Below are 27423 nucleotides of genomic sequence, written 5' to 3' on the forward strand. Positions count from 1 at the left end.
CTGAATTAGCAAAAGCAGTGAGTAGCAGCATTATCACTACTACATTGTATGTTCGTAAAAAAAGGTCTGAAATCTGCTTGCAAGGTAGGCGTGCATTACTAAGACCGACTGGGGCGTCCATTTTCGTTCTAACCAATGACAAAACAGGCGTGCACCATTACCAGTTTCTGATTCGCTGGAAGTGCCTAACTGCTCTGAAATTGTATAAAAAACAAATAAAAGCAGCGCAGGTGGCAGCGTTATAGAAAATGCGTAGGTAGAAGTTAAAATAGGACAGTTGACATTTGTAGCGAGATTTATACGTTGTTTTGAAACCCTTTTTTTGGCATTATTATTTTTAATAGGCATTTAATTACATTATTGGGCAGGCATGGTAGACAGTGTGTACAGGACTCGTTCTCTGGGGGTAGCAGCTGTTGGTCTGCCAGATCAGTATGCTGACGGGAAGGCAGCGAAAGTGTGGCAGCTGTATATCGGAGACACCCAGAGCCGGACTGCCGAATACAAAAGTTGGGTGCTGTCGCTTCTGAAGAAACACGGCTGTCAGAGGGTGCTGGATGTCGCATGCGGCACAGGGTACGGTGCAAAACTGTGACATGTCCGTAGTTAATTTTCTGAGTACCGCTAGGCCTTTAACTAAACACAGTTATTTTGAAAACTCTTATTTATTCATTGTAATGTATTGCTGTACTCTGTATACGTGTATAGCCCCTCTTCTAACATGCTTTCTAATACATTGCACTGTGATTTGGCTGTAGCCGTGTTTTAAGGACTGTACATAGTTACAATGCATGTACCATGGTATAGCAGTGATCCTTTCGGTAGAGTTGTAACTGTGGATCTTTTTCAAGTTACGTTTTTAAAATGTACGAATAAAAAAAGCCTTTGTTGACCTGGAATAGATAGGATTAGAACTATATTGTGTGTTTATTATAAATGTTGGTATTTAAGGTGGGCAAGCAGACGATTATTCTAGTTTTGCTTACGGATTACCAATGTTTTTTTGTTGGCCTTTCAGTATTGCGTGGGCAGTGCAATCTCAGTCTTGTGGGGGCTGATTATCTTGGCTGTTCCTTTGAGGTGCTTTAAATTAGTTATCCCCGGGATATGTTACTATGTACATACATACAGTAATTCAGTGTCTGACTGCTTATACAGTTGTGGTGAATATTGGTTTGGAAATTGTTTTTAGCACAGGTTATTTACAGAGTTAGAATTTAAGGACCTGGTACAGGGTCCATAAACCAGTGTCTGTAAACAGATTGCCAATTAACTCATACCAGGGGTAGCTCCAGAAATAATTCATGGGGAGTGGAGCCAGTGAGAACATTTTGGGGTTAATAAACTCTGCCAATCCGGAGCAACCTCATTTCTGTTTCCGTAGCAGTTGTGATCTCTGCAGTCATTATCATGACTGAGCAATACTATAAATACACACCCTGCGAATGTAGCTGATCCTGTATACTGTGCTGTGTTATTGTGAGTGTTTTATATGAGAAATAACGTTAAATCAACACATGCTAAGTTATGCCACACAAGGTACACACGAGAAATAAAAAGACAGCATTTGTTTTACAAGTAAATGCATTATATTGCCTTATTAAACTAAAATTGATTCATTTTAGCCCAGGTTCATTCTCGCATCTTGGCAAATTATCACGACGGGGATGAGAGCCCAAGCTAAAATTCTCAGGGGTGAGCATTAGGCTGTCGCATAATTCGGGGTGCTCTCTCGTTGGTTGCTAGTGATGACTTTGGAAGATTTACAGTTGTTACAAATAGAGAGAAAAATACTTTCTCTTGCTAGCCACTAATTATAATTAACAAGAAAGCTGTGTGCAGTGACAGTGCAGATGAGTTGATTATACGAATATCACCTAGGTTGCGCCAGATACCTACACAATACTCAATGAATTTGACTGCTATTTGGTTATTTGATGTTGCTGTCTTCAGCGCCCCTACTGGCCAGGCAGAGAGTTACAAGCCATACTGTTTTTTACTTACCCCGGGCCCCCCTCCTCCCCGATACACACGTTTTGTGAATTGATAACTGGAAATTTGGTCATTTTCCAACTCTAGTCTACCCATCAATGATCACCTTAACATAACCATTTTAAATAACCAAGCAGTTTTCAATGTAGAACTTGGAGCAACACAAAATTCTGCTGCTATCACTACCTTCAAAATACATTGCATCATTTTAAAATCTTTATTTTTCAACAGTAGTGTGCTGTCTACGTATGCAACATTTTTAAGAATATGATTTGAAAAAAAAGCAACATTTTTAAGTATATGACAGCAAAAATAATCTGTTTGCCTTGACAGTCTTCTTGTTTTGTTGGTCAAGTCTTGCAACACTCCCAATTGCATTGGGTTGCTTAGGCAACGCAACGCAGCGTGCAACTCACTTCCTGTTGGCCGTGCGGAGGTAAGCAGGCAAGGCATGCAACTGTAGAATTGAATCCTCCTTGACTGAACACTGAGTGGTGCGCAAACTCTTGTCGTCAAAATCAAAATGGAAAACTTAGTGAAAAGTTTGTTGACTAATCTTTTTAGTGCAAGAAACTGAGCATATCTCAGGCTTATTATGTTATGTTATGTCAATTGGGGGGGGGGGGGACCTTACTTAGCAAGCTAAGCTTTAGCTAAGCTAAAGTCAGGAGAGCTTTTATGACACTGTTATAGAAGAATCTGTAAAGAAAGAACGTTGGCTAGATTTCGTCTGTAAATAGGGTGAGTAAACCTGTATATTTTTTTTTTCAATTTCTGGAGTTACATTCCTATGTGACTGCATACCTTACTTGAAAACCCACCGCACGCCACTGCCACAAGCCACTGCTTTTCAGCTAGGCCTAAATCCATGTAAGGTGATGTAGGTGAATCCATGTTCGGTGTCGGGCCTCTTCTTGGTTCGATAATCAGTCAGCGTAGTCGTGCTGCAAGGTCAAGGCCAAATCAGGAAGTTGTACGAAAAAAGGGTCAAGGCCGGTTCGGGTAGTCAAAGGTTCAGGAGTCGAAAATGGAATCGGAGAAGTCAAACAGGCAAGGTTTCATTCATGGTAGTCAAGACAAAGAGCTGAACTGTGACTGGGTTTAAATAGGGAGTCGATGATAGGCAGGTGAAATTAGGAAGGGGCGAAGCCCTGGCTCGCGCCCCCCGAACCACACAGGGTTAACAATAATTTTGAGCCCTGCAACGGAACAGAGATAAAACAGAGATTACTAATAAGCAAAATACCTGCGTAAATTATTTGAAATCTTCTGGCTTTCAGGATTAAAATCCAAGTCAAAGTGCAGCACAGAATGAGTCGTTCCAAATCAAATACAGAAATACACACGCACGCATTCTTGTCAAAACCCATGGGAAAGGAAATGCACTTGCCCAGTACCCTCCTCTTTATATTAGAAGTACCTTGTTTTAATGTTTTGCTCTGATCAGGTAGCAGCAAACTGAGAGGTCAGGCTGTTTCCAGGACTGCTATTAAATGACTTGAGTGGGGACAGGTGGATCCTAATAAAAGTTTACCACTGTATTTTTGCCGTTTTCCCATGGTTATACTGAGCAATTACCGTAGTTTATCCTGGTTTGCCATGTTTATTAATAGGTACCATACCTCGCTGTTCTTACCTATACTTTACAGTGCTTTAACTTGTTATGGGGATCTCCAAAATGGTAACATATTTAAAAAAGAACACAGCCGTTTATGCAGGTTCTTTAGTCCTGCAAATTCCTGGTGTGGAATTTGTATTTTCACTGCTGGTAATATTCTAACCAGATGCTGTCTGGAGTTTTTGGCAATATCTCTTTATTTGCTGTGGCCTGACACTGTGTGTGTGTGTGTGTGTGTGTGTGTGTGTGTGTGTGTGTGTGTGTGTGTGTGTGTGTGTGTGTGTGTGTGTGTGTGTGTGTGTGTGTGTGTGTGTGTGTGTGTGTGTGTGTGTGTGTGTGTGTGTGTGTGTGTGTGTGTGTGTGTGTGTGTGTGTGTGTGTGTGTGTGTGTGTGTGTGTGTGTGTGTGTGTGTGTGTGTGTATTCTGTGGCACAGTTGAGGAAGGCAGTGAAGCAGGTGCAATTGCTTTTCTAAATTTGAGACCACACTGCTTGTGTTGCAAAAGCAATAGCTAAAAATACAGCTGCTCTAATATTTAACCTGATGAACGACAGGAGCTTGTGCTCTGGTCTGGTCTTTCTTGGAATCTGTGGCACGTTCCAGAATGATTAGGCACATCTCCAAGTTCAGATCTCAGGTTCAGATCATGTATTTCCTGAAGTGGAAGAGTATGTGTAAGCACAAATGTATATTATTAAGGCACTTCTGGCAGTATGGAAAGTGCAGTAATATAATACTATATACAAGTACTATAAATGAAAATATATGTAAATTACATTGTTTCATTAAAAAAAATAAAAAAATAAGAGTAGCAACTGGCTCTTTTTGATTTCTGTTTTTTATGTTCTTTATTTATGTAGGGGAAGTCTTTGCCAGTTTGGTATTTTCATTGTAATGGAAAGGCACAATCAGTACCCTTCGCTTTGGCCTGTGTCCAAAGATGGCTGCCATTCTTAATGCTTTGAGATACTGTACTGGCACTGGTCTGGATTTGCATTATTTGTGCTCCTAAAAACTTATTTCAATGAAAAAATGACACTTTCATACACATTTTCAAAACTTGGTTGTGCTAGGTAGTACCACTGCAGTTTCACATCAGAGCATGTAAACAGTGCTGATCTTAAAAAATTATCAAAGTAATGCTGGGACAAGTGTTAGAACACACACTGCTATGTTTGTATGCCTTTGTCATAGAATTGAATAACTGCATCAGAAATCTATTGTGCAAAGGAAATGCGTAAACGGTAAAATAAATAAGACCCATTCTACTGTTCAGAAGCCTTTTTCTCTTCTTTCTTTAAGAGGTAATTTGATGGGGGTACCACAGTATTTTTGCATTTTTACCATGATTTTCTCATGGTTATACTATGTATTAACCATAGTTTACCCTGGTTTGCAACGTTTATTAATATGCTTTACCATACTTTGCTATTCTCTACAAAGCTTACCTATTCTTTGCCATGAGTTCACTGTGCTTTATTTCACTTTGCTATACTTTTACTATGGTAAACTTTTATAAGGGACTCATTGATTTACTTTTTTTTTTTTTTTTTTTTTTTTTTTTTTACTGTACTATTGTATAAAGTATACCTTTTTGTTATTTAGCTAATTAAAAAAAAAAAAAGGAAATACGTTTCATTTTTGAAAGAATGTTAAAATATGAAAAAGCCATGTTCACCCCGGAACTATAACAAGTATTTTTAAGACGTTAACTGTTGACGGGGGTCCCAGAGTTTTAGTACATGATTGACAAAAGTCCTGTCTGGAACCGTTGAGGTCTAACTGTTCTGTTGTGGTTACTTTGTCCAGGGTGGATTCCATCATGCTGGTGGAGGAAGGCTTCACGGTGACTAGTGTGGATGCCAGTGACAAGATGCTGAAGTACGCCCTCAAAGCCAGGTGGGAGAGGAGGAAAGAAGAATCATTCGATAAATGGGGTAAAACATCTGCTATTACAGTGCAGCTGCGCTGTATCTTTCAGTTGTGTATATGTGGATCCCAGTCGGCTGTAAAAAGATATAACTGGTGTATCAAAAAGTGGTGTAAGGTGGTTATTACACTGGGGCTACAGAGCCAAGCTGTGTATCATTGCTAATAAGAACGCACTAGCAAAGTAACACTTTAGACTGGTACCAACATCATAATATTTAATGCCTCTTTTACGAAGCTGCACTGATCCATTTGTGTCCCTGTTTGTTTCTCTGCTCAGTGATTGAGGAGGCTAACTGGCTGACTTTGCCTAAAGATGTGCAGAAGCCAGGCACAGGCTTTGACGCTGTCATTTGCTTAGGAAACTCATTCTCCCATTTACCAGATTTCAAAGGTGAGGTGAAGAAAATAAGCCTGAGGTTTCTCCAAGTAGTTCAGTCTTGCATATTGCATTAGAAAAACTTGAATTTACAAACTACCAAATAAGAACAAAAACCGATAACTAGAAATATAGTTTCTAGTAAATAACTAGTTTTAAAAGCAGAGATAAGGCTAGTGGTGCAAAAAATGTAAAAAGTAAATCTAGGGTAGTTGTATTCTGTATGTGTTGTTTTAATACAGCACTCTGGGCTTATCAGTGATCCAGAATGTGCGAATACAAAACTTACAAAAACTGTGGTTATGTTGAACAATATGTATACATCAAAGATACAAGTATTAAGTTTGTTGTAAACACTACAGGGTGTTCTGTCACTCTTCACTGTTACTTCATTTTTTAAGAATGTTAACAAAGGTAGTGTTATTTAATGTGAGAAAGTATAGACTCCTGTAAATATGTTTACTTGTCAAATTGTCCCTAACACGGAAATCTTTTAACAGGTGTATACTGTGGATGTAAGTCATTGTGATCGGTCTTTAAATTACTAGTATCATTGTTATTTACTTACAGGTGACCAAAGTGACCAGAAGTTGGCACTAAAAAATATTGCCAGTATGGTGAAGCCAGGCGGTATTCTGATTATTGACCACAGGAATTACGACCACATGCTGAGCACAGGCAGAGCTCCTCCAGGCAAGAATATTTACTACAAGGTAATGATGAATACCAATAGAGGAACGGGAGACCCTAATGTTGATACCAGACACACTGAACTCACTCCTTGTGACCGTCTAGTATGAGGAATCGGCGCTTTCTTTTATCGTGTAGGTCTGTACTTGCAGAGAACCAGAAGATGTGTATTTTTTACAGTGAATGGGGAAGCAGTGATAACTTTGCTGTACTTTTTGAAATATGTTTTTTTCATGAGCAGTGCCCCTTTCCCAAGGCTGTTTGTATCTGATTTCTAATGCTTGCTGCCCTTGTGTTGGTTATGTTATAAGGCTTCAAAGCTGCACCAGCACAATGTTGCCCATTATCAAGAATGGGCTGATAAAGGCTACAAATCGTGGCTCCCATTCAGTTTATGAGAGAAAGGAAATATGTGTTGTCTGTTGTCGTCTATGTTCATTCCACTAAAAAACTTAAAAAAAATATTTAAAAAAATGTTTATTTCACGAGAGAACCAGAAATCAGCTGATCTGCTCAAAACTGTGAAATCATTTATTTTAAAGTAAGACACCCCCTAAGCGTGGCATATTAACTAATTACAAAATTGATATTGCCCTCAAACAAAACATGTAACTATGTTGTATGTTCTACGCACAGTGTAATAAGACGTAAATCCTTATAGGCGATTGATTGATTTCTCATGTGATTTTTATAATTCATTTGTACTGCAGCTTTTAAATGGATAAATAGTCCCATTTAAAAAAAAAAAAAAAAAAAAACTGAAAGCTTTGCCTGCACTGTAAAGTGGTCTCTTTTATTTCAGAGTGACCTGACCCAGGACATCACCACCTCAGTGCTGCTGGTGGACAACAAGCCACACATGATCACCCTGGACTACACCGTGCAAGTGCCACCAGAGCAAGGCGAGGAGGGTTGCCCAGAACTGAGGTAACGTCAGTCATTCTCCTGTGCTGGCTGGCCAGGGGGTTGCCTGACGCCTTCAATAACATCAATTAATATGTGTTTGTTATTTTTTTAGATGAGTTGATCTTAGACATGGGCTTCATAGGTTTTACTCTTGTAAAATGTGTTGTTCATGTACATAATGTGTGTGTGTGTGTGTGTGTGTGTGTGTGTGTATACACAGCAGTGTTCAAAAATTTGGAAACAACAAATGATTTATAGCAAGACTAGGGGTAGGTGATTGTATTGCCCATTTTTCTAAAGGTCATTTAAGTGTGTATTTTTACCACCTTCAGACACTTTCTCGTCTTGAGTTCCACAGCTCTTCTTTTGCATGCACACGATACCCTGGAACCTTGTTTCCATCGCGTGTGGTTTATGTGTCCTCATTCACAAATGGAAGAAACATCTCCTCAGAATCTGGTCCACTTGAGCTGGAATGGTGAAACAAACTGTTTACCTTGCCACTGCTCCTGTGCTATTTCTATCCTTTGAGGTTTATTTGGAGGGGAAGCAGATCTTATTCACGGCTCCTTTGCTCCGGGACCGCATATTGCACCTTTTAACAAACTACTCACAGGACAGAGATTACAAAAAGAGCAGTGAAAAGGAAAACCAGAGGTATCCCTCACTAAGTCTTCTACGTATTACCATCAGACAAGATTTTTAGACTCTATGAGACATGGATTACAAAGAAGTATGTCCTTTTTAAAAAATACATAGGGCCATATTTGCATAATGTTTACACCAGTCTTTAATTATCTCAGATGAAAATTCAACAGTAATGTACAAAACTGAGAAACAAACAACTTGAGATTTAAGAGACCTCCAGTTATGTTAATTAGATGTTTAAAGACAATAGGTGTTTTTTTTCCCCCTTTCAAAAAACAGGAGTTAATTTAAAGACTGGAGTAAACTCTTTGAAAATATGGTGTGACAGGGCACTTGTCACGTGTGTGGGTAACCGCTGATTTTGCAAGACAGAGAGAGACATGGGAGATGGAGTTGAAACGCTGGCACAGGCGCACAGGATTTATAAACACACACAAAAAGTAAACAAACGGGTCATATGATGCTACCAGCGATGGTAGCACACAGAGAACACATACAGGAGGCAAAATAAACCCAGTACAAAAACTACAAATAAAACATGCCACACAGGTGAGCGCTGGCCTTGCTAAACAAGGTGCCCCGCTCCAGGAACCAGCTACACTACCTAGCCCTACCTATACATTACTTGGGATCATTATCCCCTAAACTAACTTACTTATGAGCCAGTATTCTTATGACGACTCCTGCTTCTTCATACGGCCTTAGCTGGGCACTGTTGACAGACACTCAGTCGAGACACACCCACCTGCTGGTTGAGGATCGGCACAGCCAATCACTCTCTGCCCTTTCTGTCAACCAAACTTAGCAGTCCCAAACAATGATTCAATCAAACATAACAACTCCAAAAAGGCACACACAATAAACCCATTTCCACATACAAATTACACCAACACTAATTTACCCATGTGCAGGGCAGTTGTCCTGATACATATAGCATATAATGTTCTGAGGGATTTAAAACCCTATACTGCTTAAAGTACTAAGAATGTGTGCATTCAAGTCGATCTGAATAGGGAATCGTGCGCTTCTCAGACTCTCACCTCCTGAATCTTGTTTTCACAGTAAGTTCCGCCTATCCTACTATCCACACAAGGTGGACAGCTTCAAGGAGCTGCTGAGGAACGCCTTCCAGGGGAAGTGCGAGCAGAGCGTCCACGGAGACTTCAAGAGCTACACCCCCGGCCAGGACACCGTGCCCTGCTACTTCATCCACGTGGTCAAGAAGACCGCCTAGATCAGGAGGCAGACAGACAGACGGACAACTTTCTCTTACTCTGTGAATAATTCTATCCATCTGTACATGGGCCGAGTTCGTTAACCACTCTGGGCTAACGAGCTCAAGCCCCGAGGTAAAACTATTAGAAACCATAGGGTTCATTTTACAACCTCTACCCTGTCTCAACAGGTCATTATGCAGCACTGAGAAATCATCCTGAATCGTATAGCATAGTTGGAGGATAGACACCAATATTACCCTAATGTGGTTTTTTATTAACCAAATAACTCAATGACGTTGAGTTCACTAAAACGTCACGAATTTTTTACGTCAACAGTACCGATTGTCGTGGGGTGTTGTTATCTATGATAGTGACTATGTTTGAAAGGTAAGTATTCCCTACCCTATGACTGTGGAAATTGGCTTTGTTAACTGATTACTGGGTTTAGCATTCCAACCCTTTGCATCATGAACAACACTGCCACCTAGAGGATTAAAGCTGTAACATAAACTAGATATTTGAATTTACAATGGTCGAATATTGTCCTCAAAAAGCACATGGCGGGGAGAGGGAGGATTTGCATTCTTCCAACATTTTGGGGGGGGTTAAGGTGGGGGGATGAGATGTATATTAAAGCAAAGATAAAAAATGATGTTTATGTCCCGCTACACCTTATAAATAAATACATAAATAAAAATACATGTATGCATGAAATTAGTTTAATTGAGAGAAATATATTGTATTGACAAGAAACTGAACCAGTTTATAAGAAGAAAATGTGTCTGTCTGTCTGTTCCTTTATGCATTCGAACCCCGCAGGAGACAGTGCAACCAAACTTTGCATGGCCTCCTCTTTCATCCAGGGGAAAGGTCGAGGGCTATGTTTGGATGAAAAATTTTGACCCTGGGCTACTTTATTTAGTAACCCCATTGCTGGATTTCTACAGTAGCCATGTATCTCAAATTAAAGAAACTCACAAAACCAAAAAATAAATAAAAAGAACAAACATTTAAAAAATAGCAAAAACCAAAAAAAAAATAGTTTAAAAAAAGGGAAAGGGGTCCGAGCGCATTGTGCGACACCCAAGAGCGGTAACTTAAGGAAACCATAAGGCCAGCGTTCCACAATTAATTGGTCATGCATGAAATATTGAAATATTGACTTTCCCTGGGCAACGGCGGGTACTTCAGCTAGTATATGTATATAAAATTCTGCCACTAATCACAGAGTGTCTTACCAGATTTATAAAGCCTGTCAGCTCAGGTGGAGAGCAAACCACTGCCGTTAAGACTATAATCGTCTCGGGAGGCTCATTTGAGTTTCTCCATGTTGATTTAGTGACTGATGATATATTTTTTTTCTAGGCTCGAGCTGTTTGTATAATTACAAAGTAACAGTTTAAAAAGAATCACAATTAAGCTGTTAAGTTTTTTTTTTTTGTTTGTTTTTTTTAACTCTGAGAATACCCATTAACACATCATTTTTTGGATTGAATACTATTAAGTATCTTGTCATCTCATGATATATGATTAACCAGACAAGGTATTTAGTTAAGTTTGCGGTGTGCTGCAATATTTGTTGTATGCTACTTTTGTCTGTGTGTTGCAGTCATTGTTCTGATGGCTCCTTCCTTTTCTTGATGCAAAAACAGATCAGTTTCAGACTATCGCCTTGTTGCAGACAATCAAACCAACAGCTTCAAAAACTAGCTGGGCCTGTCATTAACTCCTGACAATCTGTCCATGTCCAGTTGTTATAGCAAATATGCACTTTTATAAAATATGTAGTTAAACCGCAAACAAAAGGAGAAACGTAATACAGGGGGCCACAAAGCACTGATCACTGAAAGTTTGCATCACTTTTTGCAAAACAAAAAAACAAACTGCTTAAGTTACAGAACTGACAAAAAGTAACTAAGGTGCACAAACAAGCTCTTAACCTCTGAAGTTATTTGTTTGATTTTTTTATTTTAAGTATCCTATTGGACACCATTCCCAGACCCTTCCTCAAAACCAGTAAAACCACTTGGGATCTGTGGAGCTTACTGTTAGCTGTGACGTGGTCCATTTCTAATAAATACCAGTCCCTTTCTCTTACACATTAGCAATGAAACAATATGAAACATTCACACTGTAGTTTTGCAAAGTTTGACATGGTTTGAACATTGTTTTCATTTGTATGCTATGCTATTGGAGAAAGGCAGATTTCAGTCTTTTAATTTATGTATACTGAGCATCAAAAGAAACTTACCACTTATATTTGAGCATCAGAAGAAACGTATCACTTATATTTGAGCATCAAAAGAAACTTATCACTTATATTTGGATAAAATTCACTAGATAGAAAAAGGACAAACTGTTTTAGAACAGGTGCAGTAACTTCTTATTGTGCTGATTAACAATTGCCATCACAAAGATGCTGCAAAATTATCTGTCCATCTTGGGCAGGTGTTGTAATTCTTTGTCTCACAGTTCGTGGCCTGTCATTGACAGAGTCTGTCTGGTTATACCGTCTTGCCAGGTTTGAAATTGCTGACTGTGGGCACCCAAGACAGCGAGCCACAGTACGCTGCTGTAGTCCAGCGTCCAACATGCCAATTGCATGAAGGTGCTGATCTCTTGACAGACGTGGCATATTGTTTTTTTCTTTTTGTGTTTGTTTGTTTTTCTGTGATTTTCTTTATTGCTTTTATTCAACAGCTGAAATCACTCCACTGTCCAATCGACCGTCTCACTAATTAGGCAATTAAGTGCATAGGGTTAAGTCATAGTCACTCATGCATGTCGTGGTCAAGGAAGAATGATCGAGTGGTTAAAAAGAAACCAAAAATATTTAGTCCATGTCAGTTTATATACCTTATTGTTTTCGAAAATAAACGTGTTATAATAGTGATAAGTTTCTTTTGGTGCTCAGTATATTTTTTCTAAATCTCTGCTTCCCTGCATTGTGTACTAAACTTAAATGCAGAGTATAGTTCAACATGTCTGCATCATGACAGCTTACAGACAATCCTACTTGTACCATCACCATTAGACCACATGCAAGACGATTCTTGATAAATAACCAAGTCAAAATTTGAAACCTCTTTAAATGGGTCATTTTACCTTTTTATTATTATTTTGTTTGCATTTTTTTTTTTTTTTTTTTTTTTTTTAGAAATAATTGTTTCTGGTATTTTTGATGTAACGCTGCTATGAAAATGACAAGTATGTGCTGTATAAATACAGTTATGAAACCCATTTCAAAGACTGTTTTATTTAAACATTATTTACAAATAGTTATTCTGTTTGGAAGATAAATCTATCTATTTGGTTTTATGCTAAATAAATTGCACATAAACCTGGAGGACAACCAACAGTAAAGAAGGGTTTAATAAAGGCAAATGCATTCTGAAGAATCTGGTAAAACCATATTTCTTATATCTGGCTGACTGTATTATCTTGTCCTGAAGGGGGAGCCAAATGCTTACAATTAAAAAAAGTTGGTTTATTCTCCTGTAGATGCAATTGACACCAACAGTCTAGGGTGTAAAATGTTTTGCCTTCAAATTTTAACATTTCAAATGATGGTCTTATAAGCTGTTTTTCAAATTATGGTCTTATAAGCTGCTTTTCAAGTGGTGGTCATATAAGTTCACCTTATGCACACTTTAAATAAGACATACCTCCCATTTGTACATTATTCAATACTTGATAGCCTGGCAACTTGTAATTTTAAGATATAAATGTTGAGATGCGTAACTTTTTTGCATGCAAATTGATTTGCTGACCCCTATTATGTACTGTGGACCCAAATTTGGGAAACACTATAAAGGATTATGTACACACAATGAGAAATTAAAGGAAATCATCCCTCCTGTTTTGCTCAAATTGTGCTCAGAAATGTCCTGTGATTTTTCTCTGTACAGTGCGAGACAAGTGAAGCGCCACCACCGTCTAGTTCTCAGCTGTATATTGCCAGCAATACAACAGGAAACTTGCTTTCAAAATAGATGCTAACATTTAGGGGTAGGTGTAAGTATAGGCACAATGCAAATAATTGAGGATGCAAAATTGAAATTGCATTACAGTTAGGCAATTATTTTGCACTGCATCCTATCTAAGCTTAAGAGCAGTGCAAATTACTCAACACACACAAATATGATAACAAGGGTCTCAATGAGCACATTGTCTATTTAGCAGCTGCACATGCAGCCCAGAGGTGATGGAGTTGGGAGTACAGAGAGCAGTAGCCGCTATATGACATTTGTGGAGCACGAAAATACAAAACACAAAAATATGTCAGAGGAAGGGCAGCAAAGTTGTCTTGGCGTACAGAAAAGAAAAGTTTTCTGAGAAGGTGCTGAAAGTCCTTACCGCTGAGGTCACTCGGTATAAAACTGAGTTTTTTGGAAAAGCCTCAGTCAACATCAGTTGTGCTAGTATCCTTAGGAAATTCCATGTATTGGCCTGCCTTTTTCAGCATGACATCTAGAAATTTGCCTAGCAGGAAAAGGTGGATCGGGTTATCCCTCCAGACATTTCAACTGTCGTCTGAAAGGAACCAGAGGCTAAGTAGTGTGGAGAACACAGCACTTTCACATGTGCAGGGATGGCGGTCCCTAGATTGATGCTGGGGTCTAGCTCATCTCTCAAGTCAGCTATTAGGTCTAGGATGACCTGCGGAGTGAGATGATAATGCTTTAGCACTGCATCCTCTGGCATCCCAAACAAAGTGACCCTGGGATTGAATATGCAGGGTCTTCTTCATCTTGCCCTTCTCCTCAGAACGTGTTCCTGCCTCTCCTCAACAAGAGCCAAGTGTCACCACATGAGGAACTGTACCACAGCAGCCATCCTGAACACTAATAACAGGTCTCTGCTTTTATATAGCTCTTTTACTTACTCGCTTCTACAATGGTTTGCACCTTGTAATAAGAGGAGGGTCAGCAATTGCCTAAGTGCAAGGCAAAATCCTTACATCACATTATAATGTGTGCACCTGCTTAGTATCCAGATCCTGCCCAATTACATGCTTTTTTCTTCATTTGAATGCATTTCAATATCATTTTAATGGATTAATGATGGCAAAGTGTGGTTGCAGAACGCCAGGTGAACACTATTCTTTACATACGCTGCATGTAAAATCAAACTTTACAGCTACTAAACACGATTATGTGGGTTTTGCACCTGCAAATCACTTTATGTGTAGCCTTACATCTACCCCTTAGTGGCTTCCAACTTTGTCTGATGAACATGTACACATATAATCATAATTCCAACATGTTTGGTACTTCCTTGGACTGATAATGCACAAAATATTATAATTGATGGCATAACAGGAGGATTAATATGAATGCATTTAAGTGAGTCTGGTCTTAACAGTTAAGCATAGCCATAGCCACAAATATAGAAAACAGATGTAAACATTTTGCGTAGGCTTTCAGTGCAAGTCTTCCCTTGACAGCAACCTGGTGTTAATGATGTTGACCGATGCTTGCCAATGTGGTTCTAATCTGTGAAATACAGAGACAAGTGCAGTTGTATATTCTACGTGATAAGGGGATGAAATTCCTTAAGTTAAGTCACTGTTTTATAACTGAAAAATCAACACCCAGCTGTTTTTTATTAAGCTTTAATGGTATTTTTGGCATACTGGAGAAAAAAGAGAACTTCCTGTCTGTTTGTTATTACCTTCAGTTTATTTTCTCTGTTCCAGCCAGGGTAGGTTTACATGCTGTGGTAAAGGTTAGGCACCTATGACTACAAGTATATGTTAATCCACCAGACAGTCTGCTTTTGAATTTTTTTATATATATATATATATATATATATATATATATATATATATATATATATATATATATATATATATATTATATATATATACATATTGGTGTTTCTCATAAATTTTAGCTTTAAAACAAATTTACTTGGATGGCAATTGAGCCATTTGTGAGTGTATGGGGTGTGTGTGTGTTGACGGCACGCCTGTACCAAACTCTTATGCTATTACTTTAAATCTACAAGAGCTAGGAATGGAATGTGACAAATCTGCAAGACATGTTTTAATTTTAATGGCTACTAGCCTCTAATAGAAATTGTGGAAGTGAAACACTGTCTTGAATATGGAAGCATCTCCCAACCCTATTCTGCCCGAACTAGTCTGTTGTCTTGCCAATAGGGACTGAAGCTGGCTTGCATCTAAGAGGGAGATGCAACGTTTATATATTACACGTCAGTTATTAAGTACATGTCAGTCACGTGAGAGACAGCTGTTTACATTAAAGTGTGTGCTACATATCACACAGTCATCAACATGCTTGAGCCCTGTCCTGGAAGGACCGCCACTTGGAAAATGTGAGAGGAAAATTCAGCCAACAAGCCCCTTCAGTCCTTACATTCCCCCAGGCAGCCTAAGAGGCAATGACTGTGTTGAGAATATCTGTAACTGAGCATGTAGTTTCTGTATTAGCTTTAAAGTGCAGTTTAGTGTTTTGTCCTAAAGAGAACAAAAATCACACCCTTTGAAACAATGAAAGCTGTTCGTGCACACTTCTTCAAGCAGGAAAATAACTTACATTTTATTGCTGTTGTAACCAGGTGAAATGTAAAATGTATTAACTACCTGTGTAATAGTGGCTAAGATATGGCATGAGGATATTGACTGCACACAATGATCTGTTATAGGCAATTAACACCAATTCTATTCCCTTTCCATGGGGATATGGGGGGTGTATATATGTCACCCTTATTTTGCATACATCTGGACACTTTCTTAATAAATTGTGATGAAACATCCTATAATATTCTGTAATACTGTTGTTGTGGTCATGGTCATGGTCAGCTACGTATCATATTGGCTCTAATTTTGAATTTACAGCCATGGCAGGGGATGTATGTTATTTGTTCTGTTTGTTGGTACTGAGGAAATAAGACACTGCCACTTCATGCTCTGTGTAACTCCCAATCCCTCTATTTTCTTGTTGCAGCCTACTTAACTCAGGGAAAAAAAAACATTATCTCTGTTCTAACCAAACATAACCACCTTTAAGTATGGAGGCCAGGGTAGACTGTTTGAGCCTTCCAGGCTTAGTGAGATGATTATTTTGCCTCTTTGTTCACTCACTTACCTTTCAACAATTTTCCTTGACAAGTTCAGTCTTTTTGGCATGACAGATGCACAGCTGGATCTTGTAAAACTTCTTTGCATCTGAGCCTGGGTTTGTGCTGGCAAAGGTGGCTGAAGATCAGCAGGTCTATGTGGCTGTGTCTGAATTGTTGGCTCTTCCTCCGGTGGGTAAGGCACATCCATGTAACTCTCTTCCTCCTCCTCTTTCCTTTCTGCAGAAATTAAGCGCATTGTATCTCGCCTGTTGTGTTGTCTTATACCTTGCGGTATCCTCATTATGTATGATCTTGGTGCATGTTGTCCAATCACTGTTGCAGCGATTCCTTGGTCAGAAATTCAAACATTGTCTCCTGTGGTGAGTGGTGACAAGGATCTGGCTCAGTGTCAGCAATCATGCGTGCGCTTGTTCTTAGCTCTGCTGCAACGTTCAAATTGCACTAATGTGTCCTTGTTGGGAAGGTGGGGTTGGAGTAGTGTTGACATTATTGGAACAGATGTTCTCAGCTTTCTGCCCATCAGAAGTTGTCCTGGGCTGTATCCACTTGTTAGTAATGTGGATTGATAAGCCAATAGTGCTTGATAAGGATCATTTGCTTTTGAGGGCAGTTGTTTTATGGTTTGCACTGCCTTTTCAGCCTCACCTGTTGATGTTGTGGGCTACTGGTAAGATGTTGGAAGCCGTATGCTTTTTCAAAGTTGCTGAAAAGGTGGAACTACTGTATTGTGGTTCGTTGTCTGACACAACTGTCTCAGGAACTCCGGGTTGTGTGAACGCTGCTTTCTGTGCTCCACAATGGCTGCTGAGGATGCCGATGACAGTTTGTCGATCTCCACCTAGCGGAGTAATAATCCACAATGAGGAGGTATTGATGCTCCTTATGTTCAGAAAGATCAGTGGCAACCTTCTGCCATGGATAATCTGGAAAACTGGGAATTTGTAGGGGTTCTACTGGGATTCTACCAGATTTTTCTTCACAAATCCCATCTGTCAATCAGAGCTGATAATTGTGTGCTAAAGCCTGGCCAACATACTGTTTGTTTGGCCCCCCGCACTTCACATGGCGTCCTTGATGGAGTTGTTACAGTACTGTTAGTCTGAGAGACTGTGGTATCACTAGCCTGGTTCCTTTTAGGAGAGACCATCCAAAACAGTAAGCATGTGCCGCTCAAGCCAGAAAGGTTTTAGTTCATCTGGTCCTTTAAAACGTGGTGGCCATCCATGTTGACAAAATCTCATGACATGTTTGCAGATCTGGTCCAGTCTGCTTTGTGAAGCTGGAAACATGATAGATAGATGTTGATTTGTTCCATGAGATTTGAATCACTATTGGTGTTGTCATTTTGGCAAGGCAGTCTGGACAGTGCATCTGGCACTGAGACATCCCCTAACCCAAAGGATGAGACATCGACTGCAACTTTGGTGTCCTTGTTTGGATAAAAAAAAATGCTGTGTTGAAACAAGCTCTGCTTTCAGCGATGAGATTGCACATTCTTGTGCAGTATCCCAAGACCACAGATCTTTCTGTGAGAGAAGCTCACGAAGGAGTTTGTTTTTTTCTGCCAAATCTGGAATAAATTTGCTCAGTTGGTTAGCCATTCCTAAAAAGCTATGCACTTCTGAGACATTTGTGGGCTTTGGCATGTATTGAATGGCTGACAGCTTGTCTGGGTTTGGTTGTATTGTATTGTATTGCATGTGGGCTCAAAGATAAGGATATCGTCCATGTAGCACACAATTCCTTCTAAGCCTTCCAGGACTCTTTAAGTTAAGTAGAGCACTGTGGCACACAACCAGGATTTCCAAACAAACAAAAAAAAACATTGAAGACGTCTACGACTTCTTGAAGGTTATAATTGTATTATTGGGTGTGCCAAACTGCTGTCTTTTTAAAGAAAGAAAATATGACAAGTGCCACACAAGTTGTCTGTGTTCCCACTGTTATGAAGAATTGTTAACACCTACAGTAAAAGTAGGATCTGTTTGGTGTAGCATATGTGTGTCTCTCCATGGCAACAGCCCTATAAATATTGAACTCTAATTTTGCAGTTCAAAAATTGTGAACAGCTTTTTTTTATTTAAAAAATTCTACTTTGCTTTAACAAGGTTTCAGTAAGCCGGACTACACTTCTCTATGTTTTTACCATAGTACCTTTATTGTTTGAATATGCTGCATATGATGAGCTGTTTTGTTGCATTCGCCTCTTATGCAGTATACTATATATCATTTTATTACTGTATATGACTTCACTGCACCTGTAAGTAACACACACCCTGTATATAACATGAGTACACTTAAAGCATGCAGACAATCTCTTATTGTTATGGAACACTGCAGTAGACATTTATTGGGTATATTTTTATTTATATGTGTGTGTGTGTGTGTGCGTGTGCTTGTTTACCACTTTTAGATATTATTTGCTATTTTATATGCAGGGTGATTCATAATTCGTGCAACATTGTTGTTATGCATTGTTTTCTACTTAAATGCTGACAATATTAAACAGCCCTCTGGTGGTCAAACTGTGCTAGCAGAATGTCACTGTCGTAGATTTTTTTTTTCTTTGCATATCACCCTCTACGTACCCTCTGGTTTTTGCAATGTTGTGGAATTTAAGTATCACCTATTATATGAAATTACACGAGGAGCACACAAAAAGCACTGATGCACAGATGGTAGGAATCACAACTGCTCTGGTTATCACTTTTCCAGCTGGTGTAGTTATTTTTTTTAAAAAGGGGGTACTATTGGGGGAAACTTGGCAATTGGTTCAATGAATATCTGATAGACGTTATAGGGTTGGTAACAGAGTTGACCACACCACTATCCGAGTAATGGGATTTTCCAGTATGTACGGCCAAGACGCAATCTGGGGTATGCTGCGGATTGCTGAAGATATTAAATATCGAGTATAGAGTTACTGAGAGGAATAACAGCAACCAGTCTGAGCAATTCCCACACTGACACGCAGTCTTTTAGGGTTATTAGAGCTACAGACACTGACTCATGCATCAGAATGCAGGCCAAAAGAATTAGGCTGAAGTAAACCCTTGGCACAGTCTGCAGTAAGAAAACACAGAGCTCAGTCTGTGCAGTTAAGCTTTATTCTCAACACAAAACACACTTTTTTTTTTCTTTGTTTTTTTTTAAAGTCTTTTACACAAACATCCATGTGAACAGAGCTGCATTCTGTGCTTGCCCGTTTTTTAAGAGATACATGGCCACTTGGGATTTGGAAGGATCCTGGGACAGATTTACTCAGTTTTTTTACCAGTGCAAAGCTTTATCCACTATTTAAAAATGGGAAGTAAAATGACTTTCTTGTGTAAATGTTTAAATCACCACACTGAGTTTTTAGTTGTTCATTCTGAAATACTGTTTCAATACTTTTTCATTTAGTTAGAAAGTAGTAGAGCCATCTTTGCAATGGGGAAAAAGATGAGTAAATCTGTTTCATTGATCCAATTCAGGCAATACTGTTCATATTGTATTTTTGAGCTGCTCAAATCCATTATCTTTCTTACTGTGGTCCAACTCTCTACCACTGAGCTACTCAAACCCACTACCTTCCACAGTGCAGCTCGGTACTCTAACCACCAAGCTAATCAAATCCACTATCTTCCACACTGCAGCCCAGCACTCTAGTACCACTCAGCTACTCAGATCCACTACTATCCACACTGCAGCCCAGCACTCTAACCACTGAGCTATTCAGATCCACTACCTTCCACACTGCAGCCCAGCACTCTAATCACTGAGCTACTCAAATACACTAACTTCCACACTGCGGCCCAGAAGGATGTGTAAATATCAATAATTATTTTGTATTGATTATTTTGTATTGATTACTTTTAAAACCATGTATAATCATATTGTCTGATCATTCATTTTAGCTACAAATTAAATATAATAAAATACTGTTAAACTGTCATAGACTAATAAGGGAAATGATTATACATGTGCAATAAGAACTTGAATTTCAGGATACAAGGTTTTCAGTTTTACCACTGAGTTTCAGAAACATATTATGTTTCACACTGCTGCCCAGAACCAGTCTATTTCGGTACATACTCTAGTTCTAGAATTCTTGAATACAATTCAAGCCCGGTAGATATTCAGATCCACGGCTGTCCATTTCAACCACAAGGCAATGTTTTTTCTTACACTACTTTGCAGAAAGCTGCAGCTTGCACGCTTTGGAAGTGTGAGGATGTTAGGTCTGCTTCCAGTCTTGCCAAAAAAAAAAAAAAGGTGCCAGATTGCCATGGCTTAGACAAAAATAACAGAACCTTGTTCCAAGTATAACAGAATAACAGCATGCCCAAAACCCCTGTGTTTCCTCTGGGTTCCTTTTGAAAGAATGTGTCTTTGGTTCTCCTGGTCCGTCCGAGCAGCGTTTGCAGTGTGTGTCAGCAGCTGTCATTGCACACTGACCCTATTGTTGAGAACGTGTGCAGCCAGCTTACAGGAAGAGGTGGGATGTTTGGACTAAAAAAAGAAAAAAAAGAGACTTCACATTGGACAAAAAATTTCTATTGAAAGGGGCCAATCAAAACAAGTTATTTTCTCTACTGAACCCAGATGTTGAAAGGGTGATTTCTGAGCAATGAAGCAAAATACACACACACTCATAAAAATAATATTCAACCAAAATGAGATCCAGTCAAAGCTGTCATTTTATTTTATAGAACAGAAAGAATTCTACAGTATCAAGAAATATAAAAAAATGTACAAAATAACTACATAATTTTAATAATACAAATATTAATAATAACATTAAATAACAAAAAACTTGAAAACATGGAAATTAATTTGATAGATAAAACACAAATAAAAAAAAGCAAGTAAAATAGATAAAAACATATTGACTGAAGCAGCATCTCTAACAGAAAAGAGGATTTAATTGTTCCACAATCTGGGGGCATTATAACTAAATTAACTTTCTCCTCTCATTTTCAATTTTACCTTTGCTCGCATTAGCTGACCTTAAAGTGCACAGCAGTTTATAGGGGGGCAGCATCTCTCTCAGGTAATCTGGTGCCAAGCCATTTAGTGTGTTATATGTCAACAGCAAGATTTTAAACTCAATTCTAAAACACACTGGAAGCCTGTGCAGTGAGGCCAGCACAGGATTTAGAACAGTTTCAGTCAGACCAACCCAGCTTTTAAGAAGATCAGTTAAAATTATCCACAGTATCAAATGCAGCACTAAGGTCTAAACCAACCAAAATGGATATAGACTCCACACATCAGTAAGTCATTCACCACTCTGACAAGGGCAGGCTCTGTACAATGAACAGATCTAAAATGTTCAATGACATTGCTTCTACCGAAATCTGCTGCGTTGTTTGACTACTACCTTTTCAAGAATGGGAGTTAAGAATGGCAAGTTAGAAATGGGTCTAAAATTACTCAAAACAGTAGAATGTTTTCAAGTAGTGGTTTAACCAAAGCAGTTTTGAAGGCAGCTGGAACTATTTCTGTTGACAGAGATCTATTATAGTAAGAACAATGTTACACAAATAACTAAATACATGTTTAAGGAATCTAGTTTGAATTTGATATAAGGAACAGGTGGTAGATTTTATTTTCATCGCTAACGTATTGAAATCCTTTAGTGTAATCAAAGAAAGCGATTCCATAACAGAGCCAATCAGTCTAGTGGGCACATTCAAATAAGAACCATCCTGGGGGTCTCGATCCCTAATACACCACCCAGTGGATATATCACGAGTGTTAGGGTCCAAAATAAATAAATCCACTATATATCGAGGGCTGCGATATAGCGAGAGACCCATAGGAAAACAATCTAACAAACAAATACTGTACAACCACTCCCTCGTTTTATCGGGTGCGTCAGGGTCCAGTATAAATCCTTTACGCAACTGTTTTTTCTCATTTTCCACATAAAAAACAGCACTGTTTTAATTCGTACAGCAGAGGGTGACTGCTTCTCATCAACTTCAATCTCCAATTAATTTCATGAGCTACCTTCTCCTTTCTCAAATACACAAACCCACTGCATTGAAATAATCCAATCCCAACAGCAACATAGGAGGCTTGTTGGTAGGGAGCTGACGTCACTACCTTGTGGCTATTGCTACTACATGTGAACACTTCATTGGCTAAAATAGAAACCGCTTCAGCAAGTAGATATTTTGCTTTGAGCTATTGTGCAATACGTGTCTATATGATAACAGTACGATATTAATGCTTTGTTTTTAATTGTTTTGTATATTGTTGTTTGTGATGTGCAGTACGAAATAAAACGAACAGTAATTCTAAGGGTCTGTGTATACTGCAGCTAAGGCATACGCAGTTAGACAGTAAAAATGAAGAGCCAACTCGGGGACCGCATTATATCCGAATCCGCAGTACAGCGAGGGGTGATATAACAAGGGGTGGGTGTATTAATAATTTTGTTTTGAAAATAGTTATTAATTTCTTCTAGTAGGAGCCTCAGTCTAAGGAAAAGCAACAGATGATGGATTTATTAATCTATCAATAGTTGAAAAAAGAACTCTAGAGCAGGCGTGGCTGGTGTATAAGGGGCTCTGAATTCAATAATAATTTGCTATTTTGTCACTGCCGCTAGTAACATCATACAGAATGAGCATGAGCACGAGTACGAGCACGTGCAGTACTGATTCCTGAGCTCTGCGGTGAATGGCCCGAGTAGGTGAATACAGTTTCATATAAGATATAAGATGATGCTCATACAGACTTGTCAGTTACATATTGTGCTGTATTAAGGTTCCAGATTGTGATATATAATGTGCTGTGTGGGTGTGAAAGAGAGAAACGTTATCATGTTACTGCAAATCTTTTTTTTTTTTTTTTTTTTTTTTTTTTTTTTTTTTTTTACTTCCCCCACTTCAATGGTGTCAGAACACAGATCAATGATTGCTTCAGATTGAATCTTGGGTTTTTATAAAGAGTCATGTGCTGTAAATTCTGGTTCATGATTGGACAGTGGCCATTGTCTATGAGGTTCTGGAATCTCACTCTAATGTTAATGTAAACAGATCTCTTTAATTTACAAGTGGGCCAGTCTTTGAAGTATCCGCCAAAGACTAATTGTCTTAAGCAGAGTATTTTTGTTTATTCAAATCAATAATATGAAGCTTGCTCACACCTTTATGACCTATACAATATAGATCTACCACAATGGGATGATACTAGAATTAGTTGAGGTAATTAAAAAAAGTAGCAATAAACAAAACAGCAGCTCGGGCATGTCAAATGATTGTATTGGAATGGCTGAAGGTGCTTTGTGCTCTATGCTCATCAACAAGAAGCGGTTGACTGAAGAACAATTACTTTGCAGACAAGGTCTGTCTTGCTAAAACCTTTAGTGGATGGATTTTAATTCCCTGGGTAACACAAAGGAAAGGTAACTGTAAATAAAGAATGAACAGGGTGGGTAACAGAGTTAAAATGTGAATAGTATAAACATAGCACATTAACGTAGCACAGTAATACCCATACTTACAGTAAAGATTATCAAATTAACCAGACAATACTACAAGATAAAAAAAAAAAAACCTTTCAGCCTAGGGACAGGCATAGGAGCAGTGTGAGAGTACGGTGGTTTGAGGTGACGTCATTGCAGGAGCGACTGAACTTGGATGTTCCCAGGCCACAGAGAGACAAACCAACCACTCCCTGCGAGCCAATAAGCTGAATGAAAAGCTCCTGGGGAATTAAAGACTAATCTTGCCGCAATTATAAAGACTAATCTCACCTCTGGTGGTACTGTTGAAGAGATGGCCCTCACTCTGGGCATACTAACAACAGACTGGGCCGGAACCATGGCAGAGCACAGCCCAGGGTAAGGAGGAGCTGGAGACCGGAGCAGAGAGGGATGGCAGTACACGGGTGAATCAAACAGTAGAAAGGGATGAGTTACATGGATATTTATTTATGTCTTGTTTTGTTACGATTAGATTACGTAATGTGTATTATTGATCACGTCTCCCGACCTATGTTTAATAAACTATGTTAAGTCAAGTAACTCAGTAAATATTTAATAAAACTCAACTTATTTGTTGCTCTCTGCTTCTTGTCTGCTGCTAAACCACCCAGCTGCCCATTTACTTTGGCAATTTCAAAAATTGGCTTTTTGTGTTGCAGATTCTTCCTTCTTAGCCCTTAAATAAGCAATTGGGACAGTTTTCAAAACAATGTTTGCTATATTTTAAAAAATAAACACTTTTTATTGTTATTATGAAAAATGGAAATATATATTCTTTCAGTAGAATTAAATAACAAAATAACAACGTGTTTACAATTGTAGCATTATAACAACCCTTCAAATGCTCACCAGTGCTAATGTATTTATCTAGCACGTACACATCAGAAAACTTGAGCCACAGATTTTCAATCAAGTCATATATTGTATCTTCCACAGTTTCAGGTACGGGTGTGTATTGCTGTTACATGCATTATTTATTATCTGTAAAGTGTAGGTTACTTCATCAGCAGAATAAATTGGTCATTTCGACCAGTACCAATCCCGACAAGGTTTCCTTACAACACCAACAAAGAAATAAATACCCTCATCTCATTCAATAAAGAAATAAACACCCTCATCTCATTCAATAAAGAAATAAATAACCTCATCACATTGCATAAAGAAATAAACACCCTCATCTCATTCAATAAAGAAATAAATACCCGCATCTCATTCAATAAAGAAATAAACACCCTCATCTTATTCTCTATAGCAAGCGTCCATTTTTTATTCCCAGCTTTGCTTATATAAGGATGGGCCGGTCTGACAAGCACATTTCTTAAGGACTGCTGCCATCTGCCAGTGAAAAACAAAACTGCAGGCTAGTAGTATGTAATCTGATTATTGATTTAATGTAGTACATCGAAAAGAGGTGAGAAACTTTGCAGATACACAGAAAAACGCCTGCAAATCACGAAATAACCAGCTGGGTGCTTAAAAACTGCTTTGAGTTTAATTTTTCTGCAAGAGCAGCATTCTGACCATGAAGTAGAAACCAGATTTTTTAAAAATTGTATTTATTCTATCCAACAACCTAGTTTTAAAATAAGACCTCTATTTTATCAAGAAATGGCTTAAGTTTGTATTATAGCGAGCATGGAGACCAACCTAGATGCAAGGCATATTACCTGAAGCTATGGGGATGTGTAAAGTATTGGAAGAAATAAATGTATACCTCCACGAAATAGCACAGACGATCACCCCACTAAATTTGGTGAACATTCTGTAGGGGGTGTCCTTACCCAGGCCTGTTACAATACTTAACCTGCCTGCAGGTTGTCATTGTTTTCAAGCAGCATCACACTGCCAACACTACCAGATCTGTGAGGTACATTTTATTGATTGATAAATGTTTGAGTAGCAATTTGAGATGTTATTTAAGTCCCTGTGGGATGTTATTTAAGTAAATGTGTTAATGCCAAAACATTTACACTGGTGCAAAACCAAAACCAGAAGGGTCTTTTGAGAAGTGTGTAAATAGAACGCAGTAAAACCTGTCACGCTTTATTTGAATTAAATACTGTTGAAATGTGAAGCAGTTTTCACAATGACAGAGCTCATCAGCCCCAATGTCTAAACTGGAATGAAATACTACATTTTACCTAGGTGAATGTGCTAATTATTAGGTCATTAATGCAAACAGAGAACATGTGCTGGTTCTAAAGATGTGAGTTAAAATAAAATTGTGTATAACTGAAAAGAAAAAAAAAAACCTGAGCTTTGTTCTTTTAAAAAAATATGTTCTTTGAAACCAGGTGGAGTGAAATTATGTAAAGACATCTGTATAAAGCATGGCACCAATTTCACAGCCTTGTGATGCAAAACCATTCCCTGGAAACAGGCAGTTCCCATGGCAACAGAAAGCTGCCAAAGTGCCTGTTTACAACTAACATCTCCATTCATTGTTGCCTGCCTTCCTACTGAAGGATGCCAAATCCCAAAGACAGCAAGCTGCATACTTTAGCCCCACAGTGAAATGAAGGCCATTGCAGCATGCGTTCTGTTATTTTGAATTGAGTAACCTACATGTCTGCATGACTCTCGTAGCTTCTAGTAGAATATAGGGACCGAATGGCTTTTGGTTTGTAATGACTTCTTCCCAGTGGTCCATATTTGGTCTGGGGCATATTAAAAGGGGCTTGACCACATAAATGGGGTGCATTGGTTGTTTACAAGAGAACCCCCATATCCAGACACAGTAGCTGGGTCTGGTTCATTGTGCTCCAGACCGTACGAGATGTGTCTTCTAGCTGTTATACAGTATTACAAATGCTTTGGTCTATCCTTTTTTATGGTCATTGATTAAGTGTTGCTTACTAATTTCCTACTTAATTAAACAGCACACAATGCATTAGAACACAATATTTTATTATTATTGTCATTACATTTATTTTAACATACACCATACAGACTTGGTTTCCATAATGACAACATTTTATGAAAGGGATGCAGGCTTTTTTTTAAAATGTATTTTATAAACATGAATTAATAACATAAGTAGATATGAAAAGTTATAAAGAGAAGAGGCCATGCTTGCCAGGTTGCTAGTAGCTGATCATAAAGGATCCCAATGATTCAGTGTAGCTTAGTAACCAATTCTATCCACTTACCACCCTCTGTGTAAAAAATTACACCCTTACCCTCTGTCATAAGTAGTGAAATATAGCTCAGTACTTAACCAGTGCTGTCAAGCTTATGCAAGTTTACCACGTTAAAGCTGCACAATAATGTTGCTGTTTTCCCATGTTTAACATGGTTTGTCATGTTTTTTTTAATAGAATTTACTTTACCTCAGTGGCTTTCACCATGCTTTTGCTGTGCTTTAATACACTTTGACATACTTTTACTATGATAAACTTTGATACTGTCAGTATTGGTCTGTACCAGCTACTCCTCGTACTATCAGTTGCTGGAAGAAATGG

The 27423-nt window shown here is 38.6% G+C and overlaps 1 protein-coding gene across 1 annotated transcript; it reads left to right on the plus strand.

The window, feature by feature from the left end:
- The first annotated feature begins 202 nt into the window (after positions 1 to 202).
- On the plus strand, positions 203 to 9598 carry LOC121317350 (glycine N-methyltransferase-like). Its single transcript, XM_041253189.1, has 6 exons — positions 203 to 576; positions 5419 to 5546; positions 5819 to 5932; positions 6488 to 6630; positions 7410 to 7534; positions 9224 to 9598. The coding sequence occupies exons 1-6, from the start codon at positions 371 to 373 to the stop codon at positions 9393 to 9395; spliced, it is 888 nt and encodes a 295-aa protein (XP_041109123.1). The 5' UTR covers positions 203 to 370; the 3' UTR covers positions 9396 to 9598.
- The last annotated feature ends 17825 nt before the right edge of the window (positions 9599 to 27423 follow it).

Source organism: Polyodon spathula, chromosome 6, assembly GCF_017654505.1.
Source record: "Polyodon spathula isolate WHYD16114869_AA chromosome 6, ASM1765450v1, whole genome shotgun sequence".
NCBI classification, from domain to species: Eukaryota; Metazoa; Chordata; class Actinopteri; order Acipenseriformes; family Polyodontidae; genus Polyodon; species Polyodon spathula.